This window comes from Atheta coriaria, unplaced genomic scaffold (assembly GCF_025399875.1).
Source record: "Atheta coriaria isolate IRGN ID8LTWV9N9 unplaced genomic scaffold, Caltech_Dcor_3.1 hic_scaffold_4_pilon, whole genome shotgun sequence".
Lineage (NCBI taxonomy): Eukaryota > Metazoa > Arthropoda > Insecta > Coleoptera > Staphylinidae > Dalotia > Dalotia coriaria.
In genome coordinates, this window is record NW_027045446.1 from 8,257,248 (window position 1) to 8,269,265 (window position 12,018).

The 12,018-nt window shown below is 38.6% G+C and overlaps 1 protein-coding gene and 1 long non-coding RNA gene across 3 annotated transcripts; one reads left to right on the forward strand and one right to left on the reverse strand.

Annotated features, from left to right (window-relative positions):
- Positions 1-178: 178 nt before the first annotated feature.
- Positions 179-11,727, reverse strand: uex (metal transporter uex). 2 transcript variants are annotated; one of them, XM_065301497.1, is made up of 9 exons: positions 11,164-11,727; positions 10,814-11,054; positions 10,009-10,704; positions 2,798-3,320; positions 2,602-2,742; positions 2,287-2,544; positions 2,012-2,232; positions 1,813-1,890; positions 179-1,536 (listed from the first exon to the last, which is right to left on the reverse strand). In XM_065301497.1, exons 1-9 carry the CDS (start codon positions 11,700-11,702, stop codon positions 1,201-1,203), a joined length of 3,033 nt encoding a protein of 1,010 aa, XP_065157569.1. In that variant the 5' UTR covers positions 11,703-11,727; the 3' UTR covers positions 179-1,200. The 2 variants fall into 2 exon arrangements, with proteins under 2 accessions (XP_065157569.1, XP_065157570.1); XM_065301498.1 differs by lacking the exon at positions 1,813-1,890.
- Positions 1,532-2,278, forward strand: LOC135791192 (uncharacterized). Its single transcript, XR_010547965.1, has 2 exons — positions 1,532-1,617; positions 1,746-2,278. It is a non-coding gene; the product is annotated as an uncharacterized lncRNA (long non-coding RNA).
- Positions 11,728-12,018: the final 291 nt, after the last annotated feature.

Here is a 12,018-nt window from a genome sequence, read left to right on the forward strand (position 1 = left end):
AACACGAAACAGGAATATTCATTTAAGTATTATTACTTATCGCACGAAGTAGCGGTTGTGTGCCGGCTACACAACACTAGGCACGCCGACTTTCACTCGCCGGAATATTTTTAGCAATAACATGCATCATTGCGCCATCTGAGGTTACATTTGAGTACCTCAAGAAAAACGGGCAGTCTATAAATATTATTCCTATGTTTGTTTTCACATCGCATCATCATTATCAAGGCAATCACAAATATAAAGTTTATCTTTACAAATACATATTTCTCGTATAATAATTTGTCTAAACTTATAGCTTAAGTTTGTAATGTTGCTTTTGCATTTGTGTGTTTTCGATGCTAACTTGTTGGCGTGGTCTCGCAAAGCATTAAAATACCGCGTACAAAAATTAACAAGTAAACATTAATAACAAAAAATAATGTACAAAGCATGCTAAAATAATTAAAAATAAACTGTAATTGCAAATAATCACCATGATTTAGAGAACTGATTTCGAATTAAATCACAAACGTGTAAATAAAATAAATAACAAACGGCGGTTTAGGCCTTAAAATCTGATTGAGGCTGTTAAAATACAACAAAACAATATGATAAAAGTACACGGGCAAAAAATTTAAGTAGCAATTGGACATCCAGCACTATCGGCACTAAGTACAACTATTACAATTGACGGTCGATCTCACATACAGTTTGATTGTGTTTATGTTACGTTAACTCATCATTCTTCTGCATTCCCATCTTCATTCAGCTTACGTCATTTTAAAAGTTAAATTTAATATACATATATAAGTAATGTGCATCGTATCGTTAACGTTTCATTAAACTTCTTTGTTAGTTAATTAAGTACCTAAGTAAATAAATAAGTTATTCGTAAATCTTCAACGGGCCTTAAGTAGCAATTCAGTAAAAATTGACTCGTGACACGTGCAAAATTGTAACAAACTATAAATAGTTCAACTCTTTCATATCTAGCGGCTAGTCTATTCATATTCCCGGAGAGTTATTGAAACATCTTTGCAAATTACGTCATTTCATGCATTCCAACTAGGGCTATACTACTCAAGTGAAATTCGTAAGTCGTGCGTCTATCTACAAGAGGGCAAGTGAAGAAAACGCGCGTATCGGTAGCCGCTGCCGAGACGCCGAGAAAAAGCGCATTCCGGCTGCACGCAGACCAGTGCAGCCGCTCCAGGTGTGTTATGACGTTTTTGAGAGTAGTGACACTTCTTCCTCGAGGTCACTGGAAGCGGCGTTGACGTCGTCGGTACCGGCGGGCGTATGTTTCACGGCGCCATTGAGGTCGCGTGATGCTAACGTCCGCATACCCATACCGCCTCCACCTACCGTCATGGTGGAACTGGCAAGCGAATTATTCGCCTTTTCCGTCCCGCCGCCGGCGTCATGATCGCTGGAAGCTTGCGACGTGTGTGGATTACCAGGCGGAGCTGGTGGTTGCAGATGCGAAAGATGATGGTGTTTGGGCTCTGGACTGCGACGGCCGATGCTACCGTCGTCCTCCAGCGAGTGCAGCAACTAGAAACGGTTGAAACGTGGTAATGATAAACAAGACAAAAGCGCACCGCTAAAGCACCGACGTGATGCGGGTAGTAAAAGGTAACTTTCAGATATGACAAAAAAACATGACTGATTCGATAACAAAAAGCTGGTAAAGCTTGTAAACACAAAAAAAATGAAAAGCGTCCCGCCGTTTAAACAATAAAAAACCGTTGGATATGTTTCAGGATATGGTTGATGTAGTGTGTAAAGATGTGAGGATGTGATTTGGTATTAGGAAAACATAAAAAATACCTGATTTGCCTCCGTGTCCGGCTCGGGCGGACTCGATACAACAAAATGCAACCGTGTTTCATCACTATGGGCATAAAACTAAAAAAATCGAAAGGAAACAAAAGTTGAAGACGGACTTGATACTGATAGAGGAGGTGATAATGTGCCGAACTGCGAGTTGTACAAGTCTCGAGGCGCGCCGCGCGCGAACAACACTTACTTTTTCCACTTCGTCATCGAAAGGATCGCCGTTCGTCACGCTGTCACGCTGCGACATCTCCATTAGCGAAGCACGCTTCGCCGCAAAATACAGATTACGTTTCAGCTTCAGGTACAGCACTTCCGAGCACGCGCGTACCGTGTAATCCGGCTGGAAGGTGTGCTTCATCATGCTGTCCATATTCAACGATTGTAAACTGCCTATCGTCGCTGGAGATTCAACTAAAAACAATGCGCACATTAAAATAAAATCGAAAGCATAAAACAATTACATACTATTTGGTTTTAAAGCCTGTGTGCCAAAATATGTAAACGGTCCACTCTCGAATGTCAAATTCTCATCGCCGACCTTCACTTCGACGCGTCCTTCCAGAATAAGGACGAAATAATCTACCTGCACGCGTTGTTGGTAGATTATCGTTGTGGGATCATTCCGCCAGTCCTTATTCTTTTTGATGTGATGGTAAATGTCCTGCTTTAGTAACCGTCGCAATATCGTTTCTGATATTATATGTGGTTTGAACATTTCTATACCTAAACCGGAAATTTATCATTTTAAAATTGAATTTAGAGTTGAAAGACACAACTTACTTGTACTTAAATATTGATAAGTTGCAAGCGTAAGTTGTGGACTGATTCGTATCCGATTGCTTTCACCTCTTCTTTCTGCAAACACGGTAAAGTCCTGTTTCGTCCTATCCGCGTTCCTCTTCCGTTTTGTTCGATTGTCAGCTATGAAAGTAACAATTTAAACATATGACACGCAAATAATTCATATATTTCTTACTGAAAACATCGGTTTCGTCCATGATTTCAGCCTGAATTAGCTCTTCGATGACATCTTCTAGTGTTATCAACCCGATGGTTTCATAAAACGGATCACCTTCCCCTTCAGCGTTGATTCGATTGATAAACGCCATATGACCCTTATTACCCTCTTTGAAGTCCTTGAACATGATATCCAATGTAACATCCTCAAAGACAAAATTGCATGGATTTTGATAGAACTGGCAGAGTGTCTTCAGAGGTGTATTATCATCAGGGTCCACAAAAGCAAGATCTTTGATATATAAAGTGGTGATGATGTTTTTGCGGTTGTTTTCACGATCGTTCTCGTAGACAGGAATACGTGAGTAGCCGGATTTCATGATTTCGGACACGGTCTCAAAGTCCAAAATGGCTTCATACGATAGCATGAAAGCGTCTTCAATCTTTGTCATCACGTCGGCGACCGTCTTACGGCGAAGTTCTAACGCGCCGCTGATGATGTTCACTTCATCTTTGTCCAGGTCATTTTCACCAGTTGTCACCTAAAAATAAATTACGTTTAATATTTCATTATAAAGAAAAAGTGAGGATTAAAATCTATTTGAACTGGTATGTTTTCTTTGTATCCGTTTACAGTGGGTGTATGACTCATTCACCTTTGGAAAACAAACAAAAAAAAACGGAAATCCAATATAGCATAGCTTTAGCATTTCAGCTGTGCCAGACACATAGACGCTGTGTAGTTAGCGCCGACGTCATTTTATTGTTCACCAACTCGACTCGGCGCTAAACACGAAAACTTACGTTGAGTTTACGCGAATATAGCCAGTGAGTGTGACCTATGGACGCCGAAATGCGAAGGATATCGATTTGTCGCGCAAACTACAAGTTCAGACGCATATAATACTTTTATATACGGTTATAACATGATCGCGAAAATCACAAAACACAAATCAAAGCTAGACTCACAACAAAGACATTAAAATGTCTCTTTATGATGTACCTAAGTCTCAATAACTCCAGACTTAGACTTGACCCAGCAAATGTCGTAAAAAAAACAAAAAGGAGTGTTCTAATGTGAAGGTCAGTCAAAGGCAACACAAATAAGGGTTACAATTTCTAACACAATACCTACTTTTCCAGATAATCAAAACAAAACCTAACGATTAATTACTTTTTTTAATCGCACTTTTAAAAATGTCGTTTTATGTGCGACAACTTGATTACTGCTTTTAAATGTGTTTGCAGTTTGGCACAAAAGGAAAAATGCCAAAGGTTAATTTAGAACCCAAACAAAAGTAAAAATAAACTATGGCAAGAATATCGCACAATTATGAATGCAAGAATGTGCGTGGAAAACGTGGTGTCATTTAATTATACTGATATAAAGCATGCCTGCGGGCAGTGCGCATGTGTGCGCGTGTTGCAACACGGAATATGAAAATAGATCGATATTTTTGAGTTTCTGCCAAACGATCCACATACATTTTAAATATAAAACCGAAAACAAACGCAAAACGACGCTTGCGGCGCTATTCCTTGAGGAAACGCATGCCTGCCGCACATTTCACCGACTTTACGCGAAGCAATTTCATACAGTGATACAATACGTATCTCATACTCCTTGTCAGAAGTGCCGAGAAACGATTTTTCTCCGCAAGGAAAGTTTTGTATATCTCACATCTTTATGGCAAAATGTGAGTTGTTCGGTACTCGAGAATATAAACACAAAAAAGTTTATGTTCAGCATCAAAATATATGAAAAATTCACATTTTCAGAGGAAAATTTTTAGGTTTAAATGAAATAATTGTACTTCATATCAGCAAACGTATGATTAATTAGTGCGGTCGCATTTCGACACGTACATTTCGTTAAAATGTTGAAAACAAATTGCCATTGCCAGCGCAACAGGATGCAAGTGAAATTGAAATCAAATATAAATACGCCTGGTGATTCACGAGTATGCGACGAAACATACTCAGTAACGAATTCCGCGGAATACCCGCGACGAATGCAATAAAGCGTACTTGAAAACTTTCTCAATCAATATTTATAAAAAGTTTACCTTTTAATTTAGAAACACAGCACAAAAATTGCTCCATTTTACAATTAGATCGTCCTGGGTATCAGGGTGCGTTGTGTTGACACACAAAATTTCCGAGTTTTATTGATTTTAAAATATCAATATCACAAAAATGCAAAAAACGTATTTTTGACGTTTGCTAAATGTGCGTACGTGTGTAGTGGTTCTAATTGCAAATAATTGCAAAAACGATTCATAATGTATTCCAGTCAAAGTCAACATAACACACAAATATTTACACAATTCCATTACATCACGGTTAACGTTGTTTAACGGTGTGGTGCACTGTCGACGGTATCGCAACGCGCGCACCACGAGACCCTAGTGTTCAACGTGTGCGTCTGGCTATGCTCCGTTTTAAATTTTTAGTTTCGTTTACTGTTACGCGATTTGTGTATGTTGTGAATCGTCGCATAATTGCGATAACGAAATCGTTCTTCCTGCAGTTAAAATGTAGTTAACATACATTTATAAATAAATTCTATGCGCTTCATTTTAAAGCAATATTTTGCAAGTTGAATAAACACAAATGCGTATTTATTTTTCTATATCACCGTGATTCATCACGATTGGTAAATTATGAGGTCATATTATGGGAATCACTTGTGAATGTCTGCGATTCTGTCTATAGCCACGAATAAATTCCCAATCACAAAGCGCAAGTGACGAGTGATGAGTGGAAAAACAAACAGTAATTTAATTAATACCTGGATATTTCTTTGTTTGCGCGTGGTTCGTGTATTGATCGGCGAATGCGCAAACAAAAGGCGTGATAATTCGTTGTTTTAAAAATGAATGATTAACACTTATTGATAGTTGTGTTAGTTAATGTTAAATATTGAAATTTTAAAGCTATTTGTTTTAGAAAAGCCTCTTCATTGCATACGCTTATTATACTTACAATGTTAAATGCTAAATATTATTGAAGTGTAGTCATGTTTTTATCTATAGTTGCGGCACGTGCTGGAATCTATCAAGCATAACAACCAATGAATGGAATGGATGGAACATTGAACGCGAAACTCCCTCACTGATACTGATCACAATTATTGCACTCCATAAATATACTTAGTATAACTGATCAAACATCATGTGAATCAAACGTGCCGTAGAAATAACTCCAAATTGATAATGCTACAACATAACAACCGCACTCGTATAAGCGTGGGCGTGAATGATGCGATATATATCATGAGACATGAGCTATATAATTTTTTTTTCTTTAGCGAAACGCGACACTTAAAAATGTGATAATTGGGTCAATGCACGACACAGTCGGCTTATTTTTAATATAAGTACTTATGTACTTAGATTAAATTTGAATTGACGTCACAGTTTGTACTTTTGCATTAAATTAAGATCACTACCAAGTTCAAAGTAAATCAGGTATTAATTGATTTGTAGTGAATTGGCACTCAAGGATCTAACATATAGCCAGTTTTAATGTAAAAAATGAAGTTGACACAAGTTGTTGTCACAATTTGGATTTTTTTTCCGCGGTACCTTTAATACCTACATAAGTTTTTTTTCCGCGCACTAACCGTTTCAAAGATGCGGTTGAAGAAAAACAATGAAATCACTGAATTATAAAATTGTTCAAAATTAAAAGTCAAAAATAACTTGGATAAATCCATTTAAAACAGGATTTCCTAAATATGTACTCGTATTAAAATTAATAATTTATATAGCTATAACCAAAATCAATTATCTCTCTGTGAACGCAGATCTTCGATCTATTTTCGTCCTCCTTGGCAAACTTTTCAAACAAACGTCAACATTCAACACTCGTGCATAAACGAAAGCATCTTTAATAACAAAATAATAAATCACCGCTTTAAATTTACAAAAATAAAATAACCCTCATCACGTGACGCTGTTGAATCATTATTAAAAACTTAAATATAAAAAATAAATCAAATATATATGTGAAAAATATAAATATTTCAAAATTTAGATTGCTTAAATAATTAAATGCAGCAATAATATAATTGCACTCCCAATTACTTTCTGTTATCGCCTTATAATAAATAGACATGAATGAATAATCGCAGTCAATTAGTTAGCATTAGCAATTATTTCCGACGTAGGTACAACACCGTACGCCAATGCAATTAGTTCACTAGACCTCCATCCTTGCTGTGACAGGGTTATTGATTTGTTTTACTAGGGTTAATTAGCTTGATTGACAAATTGTTCTCTTTTACACAAAGCATTTTCCAAATACATGATCAAATAATGCAAGCATACAAAGGAAGCAATTATTTTATAGTTATTAATTTGCTTGTCACACATTAGATTAACACTATCGCTGAATTGCTGAATCAATAATATGCGCATCTTGCACAAGACGTCACGCTTTCATATCGTAGCACATCATTATGATGTGTTCAATCGTCTGGGGAATTCTTTCCGAGCGTATAATAAAAAATGTCGTGACTTGATGATACGGATGATGCTTTGGAAAATTGCGCAACTAATTGATGGTTAATCAAGGTATCGTGAGGTAATATAAAATCAACAGACAATATCAATAAAGCACAATAAAAAGTGGATAAAAGTGGTTTTATCTTAAATTAAGAATTATACATCTTCCTTTTTTTTAAGTTTAGCGAATTTTAGTTTATCCCGGATGAAATATTATCTAATTCAGGTTTAATTGTACGCAATACAAATAAATTTCGGAAACTTGTAATAAAATTTTGATGCAATAGATAAAAATTGCTGTAAAAATCGATTTTTATGTGCAAATTTTAATTCGCCCATAAAAGGTGAGTCAATTATAACATGCCCGCACCTATTTTGATTACTTTCCTTTCGCACGCCTTTCCTAACATCGTAAAACGCTACGACTTTTTCAGCGAGTCCTTGAAACGTCCACCATCCGCTCCTCAAACCCCACACTCCAACCCGCCTCCTACGCCCGGCAGACTGCACCAACACGCATAGTCTATTTCTTTGTTCCCTGTCTTCGTTTCGTGAGGGTTTCAGCACATCGCGTTCTGCTTTCATTAGTCACTTCAACGCGCAGCGGTTTTACTCGTACAGCTGCCACAGCAAACCACCCACGCGCAAAACTTTCGCCTTCCTCATCCTCAACCTTTTTTCGATTTTCTTTCTGCGCTCAACGCGCCAATTCCATCGATTCGGTGCAAAGTATAATGCTCAACGTTTTAAGGATTAACCCATATCCAAACCAATTCAGTTAATTCGGTTAATTCAGAAGGGAAAATCATACAAGAACTTTTAAATTAAAATTTGTTCTTAAACTCCACAGTTTTCTATTCATGAGGTGTGTCTGAATACGTAATCGAATTGTATTACAGAGAGAATATTACGTCATCAATTTACATTGAAATAAACTACATCAGTTTATTGATATAATTGAGACCAATCTGGAAATGTTCAGAAAAAAATGACTAATTTGCCATCAAAACATTTAAAGTCATCAACATTTTTCTTTTAATTTATATATGAAAGTTTTAATTAATTCTTATACAATTAGCACATTGTGCTTTTGTTATTGTTGAAGTGTTTTGTTTAAGTGAGTTGCCTTGCGCTTGATTCATACATGCCGTCTATAAATGTCCATTATTTTCAATTGAAACTAATAAAACAGCGTACGGAGCAACGCGAAGTGATAAACGTGCCACCCGTCGATTTCTCAGCGATAGCATTACCACAAACAACGCATCACAATGATGACATAAAAATTACAATCATCACAACGATTCGATGTTAGTGAAAAAGATAACGATGAGTCATTGCATGTCTCTTGCGTGTGAAGTCTTTAAATTTGTGCATTTTTATGAGGGAGACACGCGTAAACCGCTTCGGTTCGGTTTGGACGAGACTCGAACTAAATCTAAAAGGTGAAATTGAATGACTCGAGGCGTCCTATAAATTGAGTTATAAATACAACAAGCAAACGCGTTTTTGGAGTATGTGCGCACAAGAAAATATGAAAAACGAATTTTTGGTGCGTGCGTTTGGACCATACACCGCTTTTTTCCGGTTCCGACAGGATTCAAACCAAATATAATCCAGTGAACGTTGAGTTAATGCCAAAAGATGACTTTTTACGATTTTAAACTGAATCCAATTTCTATTTAAGTCTTGTAATACGCGTGTTCCAATTGCCATTACCATCCATTGAAAACTCGCCATACGCCTCTTTCCGGCCGTCACAATTTACCACACAATGTGCAACATTTGCTGTGACCCAGTGACGTTAGCGATATGTGCCTCCAGGGGCTGAGTGAACTCGTAAAGGGGGTTTGTTTCAGTTAGTTGGGTTCATCATTTCTTTTAGACTGTAAACCTCGAGAGCCTTATTCCGATATGAATCGGACATTGGCGCATGCCGGGCAGTAATCACATTGCATTTACTGGGTCAAGGAAAATTCATGTGGCGGGCTTTCCGACGAGCGACTCGCACGCATGCCGCGACACACGCTGATGTAACTAACAACGGCATCGGCGATTATAAATAACAAATAGTACGCTTTTAAGTGCGATAAAATAAAAGAAAAGAATTAAGGCGCGATACACAATGCATTTACAATAATAAATTGCGGTTTTATACTTGAAACATGGAATTATACACAATTTATTTTAGTAAACACGTCAAATTTTTTTTGGTGCACTTTCAAAGAAAATAATCATTTTAGCATAATTTTTATAAAAACTGTATTGACGCACTGTAATACAGTGTCAGTTTGTAGTTACGAATAAAATAATAACTGAAAAACACGAAGTAAATCTTGCTTCTAGAAATTAATGATGTTTGGCTCAACTCTCAAAGCACCAAAGGCAAATTCCTTTGTTATCAATCAAGATAAAAAGAATAATACACCACGTAACGAGAATGCGTGATCAAGTTGCAATAATTGTTTTTTAAACAGTCGCGAATCACGCGCGCAAAATGACTACTCAACATTGGTTCAGATGAATTCGCAGAAGGCGGCAAACATTCTGTTTACGTCTCAGCGAAACACAACTTCCAACTCATTCATAACTCATAATTATCACGCCACCAGATGAATAGAAATCTCAGTTTCCGAGCTCAAGTTGCAATAATATTATGCCCAAGTCTGAGCAAAAACAATAAAACAATCTACTAATAATAATAAAACATAAAAATTCCTACCTTGACAAGTTCCTTCAGCCGTTCCCTGGTGTAAACACTGCCAATCTCCTCCCCGAGGATAACATCCAACACGCGTGAGATCGGATATGAAAGCGGAAAAGTGATCGCCATTACAATCTTAGTCATGACGATTGTTTTCGCGCCGATGGCCAGCCCATGCCGAGAGCAGATAGCTTGCGGTGTGATTTCTCCAAACATGACGATCGCCAACGTAGAACACACGATGGCAATCACTCCTGACGTCAGATCGTCCAACAGAATAGTAAATGTGGAATTCACCAGGACATTTCCCAGTAAAATACTGCACAGTAGAAAATTACCATGATTTCGCACCGGTTGAATTTTCTTAGCGTAACGTCGCTCTTGTTCAGTGCCGGTATTACATAGGATTTTCAATTCTGTGCGATCAAGTGACATGAGACCCAAATTGAGACCAGAAAAAAGTGCGGAGAAGCAAAGACATATGCCAATGATAATCAACGCAGCCCATATCGGTAGACCTTTTTGATAACTGTAGACACTCAACCAAGGCTCGCTTCCTTGATGTACAAATGGGCTGCTTTCTAAGACGGACTCAGCGAGTAGTCGATCTCCGCTGCCTTCTTTTACGCAGATGTACAAAGGGTCCGGACTTTCCACAACCGGGATTTTTACAGATATTTGAACAGAATCCTGAGATACTGAACCTTTTATTGCCTGCAAACGAATAATACATCTATAATAACATTATCTAACCTCAAAAACAATGACATAACCTATCATAACAACTATTTTGATTAAATTTACAATTCACAAACAAACTTACTTGGAATATTCCAGTGACTGGAATTTGGCATGAACTCCTAAACGACGCCTTTTGTTGAGTGAAAGTGATTTGAGTGTTTTCGGAAAAACCCACCCCAAACAACCGGAGTTTATACTCGGCGCCGACGAGAAGAAATGGAATGCCTTCTTCATCAAAGTGTGGCTCTTTTGGTGCGCTGTCAACGCGTAGACCAGTAACGCGCAGTTTATCATAGCCACTCTGACGCCGATCACGTATTATCCTGCAAGAGAACTATTCATTAACATGACATAATTGTATTCCGTTTCGAATGTAACAAGTATCAACATAAAGAATGCGGAAAAGGAAGAGTTGCGTAAGAAGTTAGTTACGTTTTATCGTCGTAATCTAGGTCAGTGTCAAGGTCACGGACCATCCACAACGCGCCGCTGTCGATGGTGATGTTGTCGCCCTGATGTAACCAATTCGCATCGCGCACTTCTTGCTGCTCACTTTGGACACCATCGCCGAAGGGCGATAAACAAAAGTAAACACTGTTAACTTTCGTCCTGTTGGCGTTTAGTGGTACGTTTAGCGCGTATACAGCATGTTCGCCGTCATCCGCCACGCTCACTTCTGTCACCGCACTATTAAACGTCGTGTCCGCATCGCAGGCGGCGTCCCCGTCCGCTGCGACACTCGTTGCACGCACCGGCAAACCGGCGAAGAGGTTTTTACCGCGCACTTCGAACTCGACGCGTCGTACACCATCGGTGGTGACGCTCGTTTGCAGTACGTGAAGTTCGTCGAAGGACGGATACTGCAGGCGATAGGCGCCGGTGGAGGCGGCCGCGCAAAGAAGTGCGACGAGACACCACGCCGGCGGGCAGATCTTCCTACGCTGGTGGTGGCGACACGCGCCGCTCGCCATGTTACGCTCGACTGTCGACTGTAAACACGCGCGGGCCTTTTAATCATCATCGAAACGTCAGCTGACGCGCCGCGCGCTGCGCTTTGAGGTTCTGTGCATGCCAGCGGCGCAGCAGGAGAACGCGACGCACTCGCATTGCGGCATATTCCTGCTGTCATGATGTGCGTCTGCGATTGATTTAGTTCGAGACTATTTCCTAACTTTGTTATACGTATTATGATTCATGACAATTGTCATACTGACACCAGTAGACATTTTATCACTTAACAATTTGATTAACAATTAAACGCGTAAAATTAACTGCACTAAAATGACG